The sequence below is a fragment of the Lynx rufus genome, unplaced genomic scaffold (genome assembly GCF_022079265.1).
Source record: "Lynx rufus isolate CCGP_SWC_20201006 ecotype Redwood Valley unplaced genomic scaffold, mLynRuf1.p SCAF_17, whole genome shotgun sequence".
Taxonomy (NCBI): domain Eukaryota; kingdom Metazoa; phylum Chordata; class Mammalia; order Carnivora; family Felidae; genus Lynx; species Lynx rufus.
The window spans coordinates 48,729,812-48,747,105 of NW_025814831.1; the positions used below are offsets into that span (position 1 = coordinate 48,729,812).

Here is a 17,294-nt window from a genome sequence, read left to right on the forward strand (position 1 = left end):
CGTGACCTGGCTGAAGTCGGACGCTTAACCGACTGCGCCACCCAGGCGCCCCCAGAATCTGCATTTTTAAACTAGGTCCCCTGGTGATTCCAAAGTAATGGAAAGAACATAGGATTGAGAGCCAGAAGATCATATCACCTCCATGGGCCTCAGTTTCTCATCTGTAAAATGGAAACAATATCTCTTCCCCAGAATAGGAAGAAGTGGATGAAAATACATTCAAAACTCTGATGTAAAGAGCCATATAAATGATCACTGAAGAAGAAAATTGTCACTTGTTTTGGGATACACTCATGGCACATCTCATCCAGCTGGGATTCAGATGTTGATTCTATACTTTCCAGCAGCTCAGCATCTTTGGTTGTATCTGCAATTCTCCTAGAAATTTGAGAAGGCGCATGGGCCAGAAGTCTGGCTTTTCTTGCCTTGGATAGATAGCTGCATGTCGGAGCCTATTTCTAGATCCAGTTCTGCCTCTTCATCAGGGAGGGGATTTAGCCTCTGGGCTGGTGGATCTGGGCCCAAGCTGGCAGTAAGCACTGAGTCCTGCTGCTTACCTGGCCAGGAATTAATAGGAGGGCATTGCCTGAAATCCCGCCACCCCCAGGAGCTGCTGTCAGCTGAAATTCATTAACTATGCTAATGAGCATCCTCGAGCTCAGAAATGGAAAGTTTACAAATGGCCTGAAGGTCATCTTCAGTGGGCACAAGAACCACCTGGGGAGTGGTTCAGGTGATTCTGATGCAGTGGTTCCCCACAATCCATGGAGAAAGCTCTCCTTCTGAGTGGTTGAATGGTGCCCTCTGAGGGTCCTGTCGGAGGGGGAAAGAGCTTCCTTGATGCCTCCCAGCTGTTGCTGGAACGGATCCCTCGCAAACCTGCCCTTCCACAGTCTGTCTCAGGCGATGGCAGCTCACCAAGGTGTGAACGTCACCATGGGCTTCTGTCTTTCCTCTCACCTTCTCCCCATTTCTTCTCCCTTTCTGCGCTCCATCCAACCCATCAGCAAACGCCGTCGGCCCCATCTTCAAAACACTCCGTGTTTGTGCCCTTCTCTCCACCAGATCTTCCAGCTGCCAGGGCACACACTCATTGGCTCGTTCCTGAAGTATGGCAGGTCAGATCTTGTCACTCTCCTGCTCAAGATGCCCGAGTGGCTCCCCTTCTCACTCAGACTAAAGCTCAGCTCCTTCCTATGGGGGCCCTTTGACAACTGGCCAGTACCTCCCCGGCCTTCTCTCATTGCCCCTGTTCCTCCCACGTGCCCCTTGTGTCCTGCCTGCAGTGCCCCTGCCTCCAGGCCTCTGTCCAGAGGTCACCTTCTCCCAAGGTCCTCCTTGATCCTGATGTTTAAAAGAGCGAAGTCCGCACCCCCACTCTCAGCCCTCTTGACCTTCCCCGACTTAAGATTCTGCACAGCTCGTAACAACCATCTCTGTACTAAGTATTTGAGCTGTTTGTTCAGTGCTGCCTAGAAGAATGTAAGCTTCAGGACGGCGTGTTTGTCTGCTGTATCCTTAATTCCTAGATCAGAGCCAGGCCCATAGTGAGTGCTCACATTATTTGTTGAATTAATAAATGAAAAAAAAAGTGCAACAGGCATTTCTTTACCTTTCGCCTGACAAGCTGATATTGTATCCAGTGTGTGCATCTGTGTGCACGCCTGTGTGACGGCAGGCATACGAAGGGATCCTAAGGGGAGCCTGTGTTTGCTCCTTTTGGGAGCGAACTCCACCTCTTTCCCTGTGCAGCTGTCACGGGGCTGGAAGGCTGAGCTTCTATTTGTGGCCCAATAACCTCCATCCTGTGAATGCAGTAGTCTCCAAAAAAACTGCATACAAATATCCCTGAACCAGTTTACCAATAACCCGTCCTAATTATAGTTTGTCTCGTAATGGCCTTTCATGGGACCCTACCCATTATTATTTTTTTTTTTTTTAGAAAAATGCAGTCTGGGGGGCGCCTGAGAGGCTCAGTGAGTTAAGCATTCGACTCTTAGTATCTGCTGGAGTCTCGCTTGGGTCATGATCTCAGAGCTGGTGCCCCCTCCCCCTCCCCCACTTGCACTCACAAATCAGCTTAAAAAAAAAAAAAGAAAAATGCAGTCAGTGTGCCAGTCTGGTTAAACTTTTGCACGGTTGCCTTTGTAAGTTGCTGGCTGCATTGCTGAGCACCTCTCCTTTTACCCATAGGAAAGCCATGCCTGCGCCTTGCTTTTTAATGAACCTCAGCTCTCCAAATCTCCAGTCCTCCTGCATCCCATCTCCCCCTGTGTGATGACCCACTCTTGTAAGAGGGATTGGGTGCCAGAACAAGTATTCACCAGAGAAAGAGAGGGAATACAAGACAGACCCGCTTTTCTTTAATCCGGGAGAACACTGTTTAGGGTTTGGTTTTATTTTTACCCGATTTAACCTGAATATGACTACTCGTTAGACCTGTGTCACATTGCTTTTCTACCTTGGTCCTCTGAAGTACGTTCAGGAAAAAATGTGATTTCTGGCAATGGAGGTGTGAGAAGGGGTGTCACCCTGATTTCAGAGAGCATTTCTGTGGTTTGCACAGAGCCACCTGAGCCACAGTCAAGGTTGACTTCTAGAGGTTGGGGTCCTCCTGCCGTTCCCCCCCACCCCGTGTCCCTCCCACCTTGTTCCAGAGGAGAGTCCTGATGGCAGCCGTGCCCTGAGCACTTGCCAGTGTGCCAATCCCTCCAGGCACTGCTTCTTTACACTTAGCTGTCACCTTTGGAGCCAGAGAAACCCAGGCTGACAAGTTCCTTTTTGTTTTACTCAAACTGGGTCCTAACTTCTTAAATCAATGGACGGTGATGACATCGTTTTCTTCACAGCAGCCTCTATAATACCCAATCTAGATTTTGGGGCGGGGTGGGGAGAGGGGAGTTTGGAGGGGGTTGTGAGTTCTATGTCCCTGTCCTAGTCAAAAAAAAAACCCTGTTCAGGATTATGCCTAAATGTCTATGTTTATCAAACTGGAATTTCTCATCTGTGTCATCAAGGCCCTAAATACCAAGTCTTGAGTCACTGACTTCATTCTCACCATGTTCCCAGATATTTCACTTGAGTCCAGTCACCTGCCCTGCCAACCCTCAGCCTGCTGCTTTGTCAAGAGTCTGTAAGCAGCGGTCAAGTACGGCCCAGAAGTTAATGCTCCTGCTGCTGCCGCCACCTCTTACCTGTGCTCTTTCCCACAACACACCGTAATCCCCGTCCGGATCATCCCAGCTCCTCTTCCATCAGGCCCGATTTATAACGTGTGCGTCAAGTCTTACTTGCGGAAGCCTAGGCTGATCAACCCCAAGCAGCCGATCAGATCCTTAACCCAGCTCTCATGGCCTATGTACTTGGCTTCCACTGCAGTCCAGCTGGAGCCAGACCTCCAGGGTTCAAGTCCTATGGCCTGTGTGACTTCAGGAAATTCACTTTAATCTTTAGCTTGTTTATCTGCAGAGCAGGGATCAAAACAGTCCCTGCTTTTGTGCAAATTGAAGGTGTTAATAAAGTACATAGATGGGGCGCCTGGGTGGCTAGGTCGGTTAAGCATCCGACTTCGGCTCAGGTCATGATCTCACGGTCCGTGAGTTTGAGCCCCGCGTCGGGCTCTGTGCTGACAGCTCAGAGCCTGGAGCCTGCTTCGGATTCTGTGTCTCCCTCTCTCTCTGCCCCTCCCCTGTTCATGCTCTGTCTCTCTCCGTCTCAAAAACAAACAAACGTTAACAAAAAAAATTTAAAAAAAAGTGCATAGAATGGTATCTGCCATAGAGGAATGGCTATTTAAATGGTAACTTTGCTCTCTTTTTACCTGTGGATACAAGTCTCTGCCTGGCTATGTTTACTTACCTGGGGTACATCTCCCCTCCTTTGGTTCCTTTGTTTGCTCTTCTTCCCTGGAGTAGTGTGCGCATGTTAATCTTTCCATTTTTTCCTTACCCTTCAGTTTCCTCCTTCTCAGACCTAGGTCCGGAGCACAGCTGCCACCTAGGTTTGCCTAGGAGTCTTCCTCCGTCTTCCTCCGGAGCTGGCACCCCACAGCGGCAGAGTCCAGCGCTGGAGTTCCGTGCTGTCCCTGCTTGTCAGCGCTCCCCGAGTCTCCACCCAACTCCTAACCCTCCCGCCCCATGTGAAGGCCAGGTGTGCGCAGCCACTTTGCCTCCTGGTGGCCACGCTCGGGCTTAACATCATCCCTGGTGTCTGGAGAGAGCCCTCTCTTCTCTATTAGCTCCCCCCCACCAACCACACGCCACTCTCCTGGCCATTTCCTATATGGAAATGGAATCTGCTCCAATTCCTTTGTTTCTCTCTCTTTTTTTTTTTAACGTTTATTTATTTTGAGGGGGCGTGGGGGGGAGGGACCGAGAGGGAGAGAGAGAGAATCCCAAACAGGCTCTGCACTGCCAACGCAGAGCTTGACGTGGGGCTCGAACTCAAACCATGAGATGATGACCTGAGGCGAAACCAAGAGTGGGATGCTGAACCGACTGAGCCACCCAGGTGCCCCTGATGGCCCTCTTTTTTTAATGGGCAGAATAAGTGGAAGATGGAAGGAGCCACTACTGGTCCACTGTGGTTTCCTAGAAGAGCTGTAATCGTGGCCCCCTCTCTCCTACTGCATAGCAATCTCGCTTGTGCCATAGCCACCACCAGAAACCCCACAAAGGCACAGGGCATTTAACAGCTGAATCCTCTCCTTCCCCCTCCTCCCTTCCTCTCCATACATTCTCCTTAGGGGTGGGTGTGTTCTTTAAGGCCCTTCTCTATCAGAAGAAAACCTACCTCTCTGGGCAGATGAGACAAGCTGCAGGGTATTCTCTTTAGGTACAGGATCCCCTAGAAGCAAAGAGTGCTTGGACCTAAGACCACGTTTGTTATTTCTCTTTTCAGTCTTCCTCTCTCTCCAGGTCGTTACTCTCAGGTTGAGTCACATAAAATTGCTGCTATTTGACCATTTTAGACCCACAAAATGGCAGTTTTGTACAGTTCGGCCTCACGCATACTTACTGGTTAGCTTTTGTGTTCTGCGCTCACCCCACAGTGCTGCGGCCTCCCCGGAGCTCACCAGCTTTGCGGTGAGCCCAGATGGGAGCAGTCCGTGGTACTTCTTGCCAGAAGACAAAGCAAGTTAATTCCCCTGGGTTGAGTGTTGTTCCTGTCTCTTAAACATCAAAAACCCATTTGTTTATTACAAGCTAAACTGATTTTATGGAGCAGATGTGGTGTCCACGATGAAGCTTGGCAGGAACGATGCTGGAATCACTTAGTCCTTGTAATGCGAATTTGTTTTGACTTTCCAGTCTTCACGTATAATGCTGCCGACAAGGAAACCTGCGAACGCAACCACGGACAGTGCTCCCCACACGCCTTCTGCACTGACTACACAACTGGCTTTTGCTGCCACTGCCAGTCCAGGTTTTACGGAAATGGGAAGCACTGTCTGCCAGAAGGTAAGAGATGCTGGCTTGACGGGGCTGGGGGCTGCTCTGTGCAGATTTTTGCCACTTGCTTGTTTCCAGCCGCCGCTGTGACTCTGCTTATGGACCTCGAATCTCCGACTGCCTGAATCAAAGCACCGGCAACTTGCAGGTGCTTGATCGAGAGAAATGAGCGCATTTGGGCTGGTTTCCCAATTTGAGGATTAGCCAGAAATCTTTCCTCCTTTTTGCCAGCTCATTAGAGTCAGAGTGGATGGGAGAGTGGATGGGAGAAAATAAATCGAAGACAGGTCTGTTTTGTACTTAGATGGATAATGGGTTGGTTAGGAATCATGAAAATGGCTAAAAGACTGAGTTTTGGGGATTGTGAGCGGAATTACTTTCTGGGTACCCATCCCCAACCTGGACCGTGGTCACAGTTGTCCGGATCTGCTGTCTTTCAGGGGTACCGCATCGAGTCAACGGGAAAGTGAGTGGCCACCTCCGCGTGGGCCACACGCCTGTCCACTTCACTGACGTGGACCTACATGCTTACATCGTGGGCAATGACGGCAGAGCCTACACGGCCATCAGCCACATCCCACAGCCAGCGGCCCAAGCCCTTCTCCCACTCACGCCAATCGGAGGCCTATTTGGCTGGCTCTTTGCATTAGAAAAACCAGGCTGGGAGAATGGCTTCCGTCTCACAGGTGAGCAGCAGTGCCCTTTGAGGGGGCTGATGTCTCCTGGCCACCATGCTTTGGTTTTTATTCTGTGAAAGAGGATCTGTTTGCTCAGTATTCTACAGGTGTGTAGCTGGGCCTGGTTTGGTCTCACGGGACTGTTTTCTTCCACATGTTCTCCAAGTCATCCTGAGAAATGGGATGATTCCATTTGGACCATTTATGCCCTTTCACCAGAATTGCTTGAAGCTTGTTTGTTAGGTTGTGTTTACTTGAGTTGTTACACACAGATCTGACAAACAGAGATGCACAAATGGTGATTACAGGGCATCTGGAGAGGAGTTTGCTTGTGAGTAAACTTCCTCCTCTCCCACCCCCGCGACTCTGACCCATAATGGTACCGACCGGTGATTGCCTCTCACACTCTAACCTGCGCACAGATCACCTGTAGCCCTTGTGAAAAGGCAGATTCTGGCTCTGTGGGCCTGAGCTGGGGTCTGTGATTCTGTTTTCCTAGCAAGCTTCCAGGAGACGCAGATGCTGGTCTAAGGACCACCTTAGGTGGTGTAGAGGATCTTTTTTTTTTTGGCTCTTTCCTCCCAACCTGAAAAGGCCGGTTTCCTACTGGATTTATCACAGATCAAGTGCTGAGAGAAAAGTTCTTCCCGCACCTCTAGAGCTATCTTGTTTTCCATCAAGGTTTGGAGTTACAAGTAGGTGGAGTATATTCCGTCACATTTGAATTTCAGGTGAACAATGAATTATGTGAATAACTTAGTAAAAGTATGCCCTAAATATTGTAGAAGACGTATTATACTAAAAACATATTATCTGAAATTCAAATTTAACTGGGTGTCCTAAGATTTTTTGCTTGTTTTTCTACTAAGTCTGGCAACCTCAGAAAGAGAAAGGTCAGGATGTTCCTAGTAGCTTCTTACGGAAAACAAGCTGTTACAAAGAGAAGCAGCGTGAAATGAGGCAGGATGAAACCACACTGTTTAGTAGAAACTTGGGGGAACTGATGAAATCGGCAGCTGATGGTACTCAGTCTTGGATATCAGATGGTCTCCGTAGGTGCCGTCTCCAACAGCAGTAGGAATGAGGAAATGCACAGTGGTGATCGTTACTGGCAGACGCAACACCCCTTCTTAGCTCCATGCTGAAGTCTTTCTTCCTCTCCAGGTGCCACCTTTACCCATGACATGGAAGTTATTTTCTATCCGGGGGAAGAGAGGGTTCGCATCACTCAAACTGCCGAGGGACTTGACCCAGAGAACTATCTGAGCATTAAGACCAACATTCAAGGCCAGGTGCCTTACATCCCAGCAAATTTCACAGCCCACATAGCGCCCTACAAGGAGCTTTACCACTACACGGACTCAGGTATGTGTAACCCGTTTTGACATCTATAAAATGGGGAGAGTGCATATCTCCCAAGATAGTTGTGAGGATGATGAGTTGTTTTTTTTTTTAATTTTTTTTTAACATTTATTTATTTTTGAGACAGAGAGAGACAGAGCATGAGCAGAGGAGGGTCAGAGAGAGAGGGAGACACAGAATCTAAAGCAGGCTCCAGGCTCTGAGCTGTCAGCCCAGAGCCTGATGCGGGGCTCGAACTCACGGACCACGAGGTCGTGACCTGAGCCGAAGTCGGACGCCCAACCGACTGAGCCACCCAGGTGCCCCGAGGATGATGAGTTTTTATGTGGGATGTCCTTAGAATGGTGTGTGGTACATAAAAGGAGCTCAATATCATTTTAGTGCTCTTACTAAATATGTAGTGTAAGTGTTGGCTGCTACACAAATGAATACTAACATTCCTATCCCAGTACTTTCAAATAATAATGGAATCAATGGTAACCTTGTCTCTGGGGGTGGGTTAGGGTTGTATAATTATATACTGTTTTTAACCACCTGTGCTCTCTGGGCCACGGAAAAATATTGACTATTGGAATTTTTACTTGTCCTGTAACATTGTTTCAGCCCGTTTTAAAATGAGGTGTTACACAGTGTTGTACAACTAATGTTAGGTTTGGAGTCAGAGGATAGGAATTCACATCATGGACTTATAGTTTAAACTAGCTGAGGGCTAAGGTCACTTGCCACCTAAGCGCCTATTTTCTCATCTTGAGAATGAGCAGAAGAATGCCTTTTCTCTCTACCTTCCGTGGTTGTTATGTGTAAATTGTGCTGAGTTCTGTAAAACCACCTGAATGCAAGACGCTGGCGTAGTCACAGCAGTCGTCCTGCGTCACAGCAGTTTGCTTTGAGCCGTGCCTTTCCTGCTTCTGTGTTGTGAGTGTTGGAAGCTGGGCAGAGGGTGAACAGAGGAGAATGGGCAGGAGAAACCCAGATCGTGCACAGAACAGCTGATGGCCAGAACACTGGTGTGGGCTTCCAACTCCACATTCAGATTGAAAGAACGTCCCTTCCCTTTGTCCAGAACTCTTCGGACTTAAGTTGGAAGCTGTCACCTCTGTGCAATCTTGAACATGAAAACTTGGGGTAGAGAGTCGGGCTGCCTCGTGTCCCAGTTCCAGCTCTATCACATACACAAGGCTGGTATGTGATAGGCTACCTCTTCACCTCTGCAAGGCCCCCTGCCCGTGATCTCAGAGGCCACCCTGCTGGGTTGAGGTACTAACAAGGCAGTGCTTGTAGAGCACCTGGCGTGGCTGGCACATCGTGGCAGAATTTATTCTTTGCTAGTAATGATGGCAGTGATCGTCCCTCCTCCTCCTCTGCACATTGGCTTTGTGTCTACTCACATTCCTGGAATTGTCGGGCAGGTTTTCCATATTAACTCAGGAACTTCCCAAGGGAACACCCTCCAGGAATTAGATGAAAAACTGTGCAGAAAAATCTACCCCACATGAAAATCTCTGGTATCTTCAAAATTGACCGGTTTGGCTGAATAATGTCTGTTGCAGCTGTGACCTCCACAAGTTCCAGAGACTACTCACTCATCCTCGGTGGCATCAACCAAACACTGTCCTACCGCATCTACCAGAACATCACTTACCAGGCATGCAGGCACGCCCCCAGACACCGGGCCATCCCCAAAACCCAGCAGCTGAATGTGGACCGGGTCTTTGCCTTGTACACTGATGGGGAAGGAGTACTTAGATTTGCTGTGACCAATCAGCTTGGCCCAGTTGAAGGTATGTTTCCTTCTGTTGTTTTGGCAAAAAATCACATCCAGCTTTTAAAAATTCCTTTTTGGGTAGCCTCAGAATGATTCACGGAGGTTACTAAGGGTTACCGAGTACCAGGCTCTGTGTTAGGTGCTGGGCGTAAGGATGTGTAGAGCAGGGGCTTGTCTTTGAGGTGGAGACAGAGGTAGAAATGGAACTTGTAGAACAGTGTTCCTACCAAACTAAGGAATAGAGCACAATATGTGAGGCTGCTTGGTGTGCCAAGCACACACCCCATGTGTGTGCCAGTCTCTGCTGGGGAGACATCTGTGAACAAGGTGAGGCCAAGTTAGGAGGGGGACTGATGCTGACAGGTATTTATAATACTGATAAGAGCATGGCACTATGAGCCTAGTCTGGAAGTGTAGGGAAGAGGTACCCAAAAAGGGACATTTTAGCTAGAACTCAAAGGGTGAGCTGGATTTCACCAATTCAAATCAAATCAAACCAAGGTAAGACAAAGAGCCAGTGCCTGGAAGAACAAAAAGAGAGAAAAACACAAGTTGAATCGTACCCCATGAGGAAAGCCTCGATGCTTTCACTCTGAAGATGTCTGTTCCTGTCACTTCTGCTCAGCACTGCATCAGAAGTTTTAGCCAGGGCAATTAGGCAAGAAAATAAAAGGCATGCAGACTGGAAAGGAAGAAGTAAAATGATCTCTGTTCTCCTATGATGTGATCTTAATATGTAGAAAGTCTAATTCATTAAACTGTTAGAACTAATGTGTTCAGCAAAGTCGAAGGATATAATTTTTGTATATCAGTCTTCTATTTCTGTATAGTAACAATGAGCAAACTGAAAAGGAAACTTTAAAAACAATTCTGTTCCTAAAATATTTAGGAATAAAAAAATTTTTTTAAGTGTAACACTTCTACATTGAAACCTATAAAGCAGTTTTGAAAAAAAAAATTAAGACCTAAATAAATAGAAAATTAGACCTAATGGCATCTTTATGACTCAGAAGACTTATTAGCATAGCAGTGCTTCCTAGCATAGATTCAACACAATCCTATCAGCTATCAGCTGGTCTTTCTGCAAAAACTGAGAAGCTGATTCTACAATTGATGGAAATTTAAGGATCCCAGAATAGCCAAAACAAAATTGAAAAAGAACGGTTGGAGGATTTCCACTTTAATCGGGACCATGTAGTCCTGGCACAAGGATGGGTATAAAGATCAGTGGAATAGAAGTGAGAGTCCAGAAATAAACACTCACATCTACAATCAATTGATTTTGACAAGGTTGCCAAAACAATTCATTGAGGAGAGAGAGTAGTTTTTTTAACAAGTGGTTCTGGGAAAGTTGGGATATTTGCATGCTAAAAATGATTATGGACCCCTGTCTTCCATCATACACAAAAATTAACCAAAAATGGGTCATAGACCTTCATGTAATTTAGCTACACTTTAGAAAAAATAAAGGGGCAAATTTTTATGACTCTGAATTTGGCAATAGCTGCTGCTTTTTTTTAATGTTTATTTTTGAGAGCAGGGAGGGGCAGAGAGAGAGGGGGACAGAGGATCCAAGGCAGGCTCCACACTGACAGCAGAGCCTGATGTGGGGTTCGAACTCAAAAAGTGTGAGATCATGACCTGAGCTGAAGTTGGACACCCAACCAACTGAGCCACCCAGGCACCCCAGCAATAGCTTCTTTATATATGATACTGAAAGCGTAGGCAATCAAGAAAAAATTGGGTGTCATCAAAATTAAAAACTTGTGCTTCAGAGGTTATTACCAACAAAGTGAACATACAACCCACAGAAAGGTATAAAATGTTTGAAAATCATATATTTAATAAGAGGCTTTATCTAGAATATATGAAGAATTCTCACAAACACAGTAAAAAGAAACAATATAAAAAATTTGGATAGAACATTTCTCAGAAGATACACAAACTACCCAGTAGGCACATGAAAAGATGCTCAATATCATTAGTCATCAGGAAAATGCAAATACAGTCAAAGCCATAATGATACTACTTTACATGCATGTGGATCGCTGTATTAAAAAAACATAACAAGGGGCGCCTGGGTGGCGCAGTCGGTTAAGCGTCCGACTTCAGCCAGGTCACGATCTCGTGGTCCGGGAGTTCGAGCCCCGCGTCGGGCTCTGGGCTGATGGCTCAGAGCCTGGAGCCTGTTTCCGATTCTGTGTCTCCCTCTCTCTCTGCCCCTCCCCTGTTCATGCTCTGTCTCTCTCTGTCCCAAAAATAAATAAACGTTGAAAAAAAATTAAAAAAAAAAAAAACATAACAAGAGTTGGTGAAGTTGTGGAAAAATTGAAACCCTCCTACACTGCTAGTGGGAGTGTAAAATGGTACTTACTATGGGAAACAATCCAGTAGTTTTTCAAAGTTAAAGTTACCACTTGAGCAATTGTCTTTTTTTTGTAATTTTTTTTGACGTTTATTCATTTTTGAGAAACAGAGTGCAAGTGGGGAGTGGGGCAGAGAGAGAAGGAGACACAGAATCCGAAGCAGGCTCCAGTCTCTGAACTGTCAGCACAGAGCCCGACGTGGGGCTTGAACCCACAAACCACAAGATCACAACCTGAGCCGAAGTCGGATGCTCTACTGACTGAGCCACCCAGGTGCCCCACCACTTGAGCAATTATACTCGTAGCTCTATAACCAAGAGAAAAGAAAACTTATGTCCCCATAAAAACTTGTACATGAATATTCATAGAAGCATTATTCAGAATAGCCAAAAGGTAGAAAAAACCCAGATGTCCATCGATTGAGGAGTGGATTTTTAAAATGTCCTAATGCATACAATGGAATATGATCAAGACATAAAAAGGAATGAAGTACTGACACATGTTACAATATGAATGAATTTTGAAAACAAGCTGACTTGTGAAGGTAACTAGTCACAAAGGACAACCTACTGCTTGATTCTATTTATATGAAATATCCCAAAGAGGCAAATCTGCGAAGAGAGTAGATCAGTGGTTGCCTAGGGCTGGGGCATAAGAGGAGGATAGGGAGTGGATGGCCAGAGAGTACAAGTGTCTTTTGCAGGTGGGTATTAAAATGTGTTAAACTTGATTGTGGTGATAGTTGCATAACTGTAAATATACTAAAAAAATCTGTGTTCTTTAGATGCATGAATTATATGGTATGTGAGTTATGTCTTCACTGAAAAAAAAATAGTGGGGTAAAAATAAAAAAACAAAAAAACCCCAAAAAAACTAAACAACAAAAAAAAAGCCGTGTTTCTCAAACTTGAGTTGGAATTAACCACACCTGTGAAGCTTGGTAAACATGCAGATAAGAATGTTCTAGGCTTACTAAGGCACTAAAGGGCATGAGGAACCTTAAGTACATATTGCTAAGTGAAAGAAAGCCTGAAAAGGCTACATCTGTGTGATTCCAACTACAGTTGACCCTTGAACAACACAGGTTTGAACTGGGTGGTTTACTTATATGTGGCTTTTTTTTTATACAGTACTGTAAATGTATTTTCTCTTATGATTTCCTTTTTTTTTTTAACTTTTATTTAAATTCTAGTTAGTTAACATACAGTGCAATATTGGTTTCAGGAGTAGGATTCAGTGATTCATCACTTACATACAACCCCCAGTGCTCATCACAGGTGCCCTCCTTAATCTCTGTCATCCCTTTAGCTCATCTCCCACCCACCCCCCTCCATTGACCCTCAATTTGTTCTGTATCGTTAAGAGTTACCTATGGTTTGTTTCCCTCTTTTTTTCTCCCCTTCCCATATGCTCATCTGTTGTTTTTTTTTGTTGTTGTTGTTGTCGTTGTTAAATTCCACATGTGAGTGAAATCGTATGGTATTTATCTTTTTCTGACTGACTTATTTCACTTAGCATAATATACTTTAGCTCCACAGTGGGGTGCATGTACCCCTTCAGATCTCTATTTTTGTATCCCTTGGGTAAATTCCTAGTAGTGGAATTGCAGTGTCATAGGGTAGTTCTATTTTAGCTTTTTGAGGACGGTCCATACTGTTCGGTAGAGTGGCTGCACCAGTGTGCATTCACACCGGCAATGCAAGAGGGTTCCCCTTTCTCTGCATCCTTGCCAACACCTGTTGTTTCTTGTGTTAATTTTAGTCATTCTGACAGGTGTATCTCATTTTTTTGACTTTCATTTCCCAGGTGATGGGTGATGTTGAGCATCTTTTCATGTGTCTGTTAGCCATCCGATTGTCTTCTTTGGAAACGTGTCTATCCATGTCTTCTGCCCATTTCTTAGCTGGATTATTAGTTTTTTTGGGTATTGAGTTGGGTAAGTTCTTTATAGATTTTGGATACTAACCCTTTGTCAGGTATGTCATTAGCAAATATTTTCTCCCCATTCCGTAGGCTGCATTTTAGTTTTGTTGATTGTTTCCTTCACTGTGAAGAAGCATTTTATCTTGATGAAGTTCCATAGTTCATATTTGCTTTTGTTTCCCTGCCTCCAGAAACGTGTCTAGTAAGAAGTTGCTCTGGCCGAGGTCAAAGAGGTTGCTGCCTGTGTTCTCCTCTAGGATTTTGATGGTTTCCTGTCTCACATTTAGGCCTTTAATCCATGTTGAATTTATTTTTGTGTATGGTGTAAGAAAGTGGTCTAATTTCATTCTTCATGTTGCCATCCAGTTTTCCCAACACCATTTGTTGAAGAGACTGTCTTTTTTCCATTGGATATTCTTTCTTGCTTTGTTGAAGATTAGCTGACCATATAGTTCATGTCCATTTCTGGGCTTTCTGTTCTGTTCCATTGACCTATGTGTCTGTTTTTGTGCCAGTATCATACTGTCTTGATGACTACAACTTTGTAAAGCAGCTTGAAATCTGGGTTTGTGATGCCTCCAGCTTTTTTTTTTCTTTTTTAGGATTGCTTTGGCTATCTGGGGTCTTTTGTGGTTCCATGCAAATTTTAGGATTGTTTGTTCTAGCTCTGTAAAAAATGCTATTAGTATTTTTATAAGGATCGCATTAAATGTGTGGGTTGCTTTGGGTAGTATAGACATTTTAACAATGTTTGTGCTTCCAGTCCATGAGCATGGAATGTTTTTCCATTGCTTTGTGTACTCTTCAGTTTCTTTCATAAGTGTTCTATAGTTTTTGGAGTACAGATCTTTTTTTATTTTTTTATTTTTTTTTATTTAAAAAAAATTTTTTTTTTCAACGTTTATTTATTTTTGGGACAGAGAGAGACAGAGCATGAATGGGCGAGAGGCAGAGAGAGAGGGAGACACAGAATCGGAAACAGGCTCCAGGCTCTGAGCCATCAGCCCAGAGCCCGACGCGGGGCTCGAACTCACGGACCGCGAGATTGTGACCTGGCTGAAGTCGGACGCTTAACCGACTGCGCCACCCAGGTGCCCCTGGAGTACAGATCTTTTACCTCTTTGGTTAGGTTTATTCCTAGGTATCTTCTTGTTTTTGGTGCTCTCTTAGAATTTTCTTAATTTTTTCTTTTCTCTGGCTTAAATTTATTATTAAGAGTACAGTATATAATATATAAAATATGTATCAGATATTTCCTTATTGGTAAGGCTTTTGGTCAACAGTAAGCTGTTAGCTTTGGGGGAGTCAAAAGTTATATGCAGATTTTTCAGCTCTGCAGGGGATCAGGAAATTGTTCAAGGGTCAACTGCATGTAACAGTCTAGGAAAAATGAAACTATAGAGAATAAAAGTCAGTGGTTGCCAGGAGTTCAGGGGGAGGTGACTAGGGAGAGCACAGGGGGTTTTTAGGGCAGTGGAACTACTACTCTGTATGCTTCTATGATGGTGAATACATGTCATTATACATTTGCCCAAACCTATAGAACTGCATGACACAAAGAGTAAGCCCTAATAAACTGTAGACTTTAGGTAATAATATCAGTATTGGCTTATCGTTACAATGACTGTATCACACTAATATAAGAAGTTCATGAACTGCATATTGGGGGGGGCGCTATGAAACCTTTACTTTCTGCTCAATTTTTCTGTAAACCTAAAACTGTTCTTTAAAAAAAAAAAAAGTCTGTCGATTAAAAAAAATTTTTTTTTTTTGGTGAGCCAGAGGGCGAACCTGCAAAGTCCAGGAACCCTAACAGATAGGAAATTGTCAGATGAAAGGGACATTTTAGTTGTGAAAGCCAATAGCTAGTGTTTTCCCCTAGAATGCAAGGCGTACCTAAGGAGTAAAGAGAGGGTCTCCCGTGTTTTGCTCTGTATCGATACTGTTGAGGCCAGACTCCCCTCCAGAGGTGATTCTGTGACTCAGCAATGGAGAGGAGGGCTCCGTAAGCCTCCTCAGGCTCATGAGCATCACTTCAGCAATACGATAACGAGATGAAGGCAGGAGGGCTGGACTCTTCGAGGATGCGGAGGTGACTTGAAATGAGAATCCTGAGTTTGTTGGTGTGGCTGTGTGGGTGGTTTGGTTTTAGGAAACGTGCTTGGGAGTACAGGCATTGGGAACGCAAAGATTTTTTTAATAGCATGAAAACGTCAGTTGACTTTAGAGAGATGGACATCCCACAAGGGAAAAGATGATTGCCTATTTCTCAAGAAAAGAGTTGAACACAAACAGCTGAGGAAAACACCCTTCACTTTGCTGGGTGTCGGTGTCTGGTCTGTAAGAACAGTGATTAGCGAAGAGCCTCCCAGGCCGTGGAATCCCGCTCAGATTCTAGAATTACGTAGTGAAAAGATAAATCTCTGGGTGTGTTTTTCCCGGAGGCACACCAGATGAGAGTAACAAAAAGAATGCCGGCAAACTGACAGGTACCAAGTTGCTCATTTGTCTTTAGAACTTTATGTGATTTTCCCTTCCATGCCAGTCCAATATAATAGCAAAGGACGGTTTACTTGGCTCTAAGCACTGTCATAAGTACTTTCAGAAATGAACTCAGTCCTACAAAACCCCCTGCCCAACAGGGGGATCATCATCCCCCGTTTTACAGAGACTGAGGTATAGACATGAAGTAACTTGCTCCGTCACAACTAAAACGTGTCCAGCTGGGACCCAATCCTGGGCCCCAGCTCTAGAGCCGGTCTCGTAACCTTGCCCGGCGCTGCTTTTCCACATGGACTCCGCTGGCCTCAGGACTGCCTCATAATTTGGGCCAAATTTCAAGAGGGCGTGTGTGTTTTAACCCTGTGTGTTTGCACCCCGTTTCACCCACCCCTGGGGAAAACTGCAATACTGTTGTTTATACTCCCTGAATAGGAGAAAAATGGGGTGGGGGGGAGAGAAAACAACAAAGGAACAAATGACAAAACCTTCCCCACCCCCCCACCCCCCCCCCTCCACCCCGCAGTACACAACAGTATCCTCTCAAGTGTTCCGTTTCTCTGGAGGGACTGATGATCTGTTTGGAATGTCTGGGACACCCCTCAGCTGCCCCATCTAATGTGGGCACTTGTGGCTTCCCAGGGCTCGGGAGGTACTGTCGTCCAGTCTTCCCAGTGAGCGGTCAGAGCCTGGGGCCTGGCCCACTTCCCAGCTGCAGCCCCCAACCACCCTCCAAGTGTTTGAGCTTCAGGTCTGGGTTGGCTGTCCTTCGTGGGGTCCTTGAGCAGGACGCCGCTGGGCCTCCTGCCCTTGTGCCCACCTCAGGGCTCCTTCTGGCGGGTCGAGGAGACTGGGCAGAGGGCCATGCAGCGAAGCGGAACGGACTGTTCCTTGATGGAAAACTGCTCTTCTCCTCTTGATTAAATGAGTAAATTAGTTCCAGATCCCCTGTCAGAGAGTCAAGCCGTTTAAAAGGGTGGGGGCGAAATAGAATACATGGTAAGGAAGATAGTGTTGTTCTTGCTATAATAGGAGAAAGCTAACAAGCCGTGGAGAGTGAGTAGCCAAATGGTTTTAGAAATGTATTTTTAAAGCCGTGTTTTTGGAAACCAAGTTCAGTGAGCAGGGCCTGTGCTCAGAAGGGCTCTACACTTGGTTTGAGAGCTCTGCGGCTGTTGAAACTCTTAATTTGTGAACAGGGCCCCATGCTTTCATTTTGCACTGAGCTCTGTGAATTACATAGCCCGTCCTG

The 17,294-nt window shown here is 45.6% G+C and overlaps 1 protein-coding gene across 1 annotated transcript in view; it reads left to right on the forward strand.

The window, feature by feature from the left end:
- Positions 1-17,294, forward strand: part of NID2 (nidogen 2) — a 67,698-nt gene that overhangs the window by 24,445 nt on the left and 25,959 nt on the right. The window contains exons 5-8 of the mRNA XM_047079657.1: positions 5,310-5,459; positions 5,891-6,136; positions 7,292-7,492; positions 9,040-9,270. Coding sequence (XP_046935613.1) covers positions 5,310-5,459; positions 5,891-6,136; positions 7,292-7,492; positions 9,040-9,270 — 828 coding nt within the window. The remainder of the gene's footprint in view (positions 1-5,309; positions 5,460-5,890; positions 6,137-7,291; positions 7,493-9,039; positions 9,271-17,294) is intronic.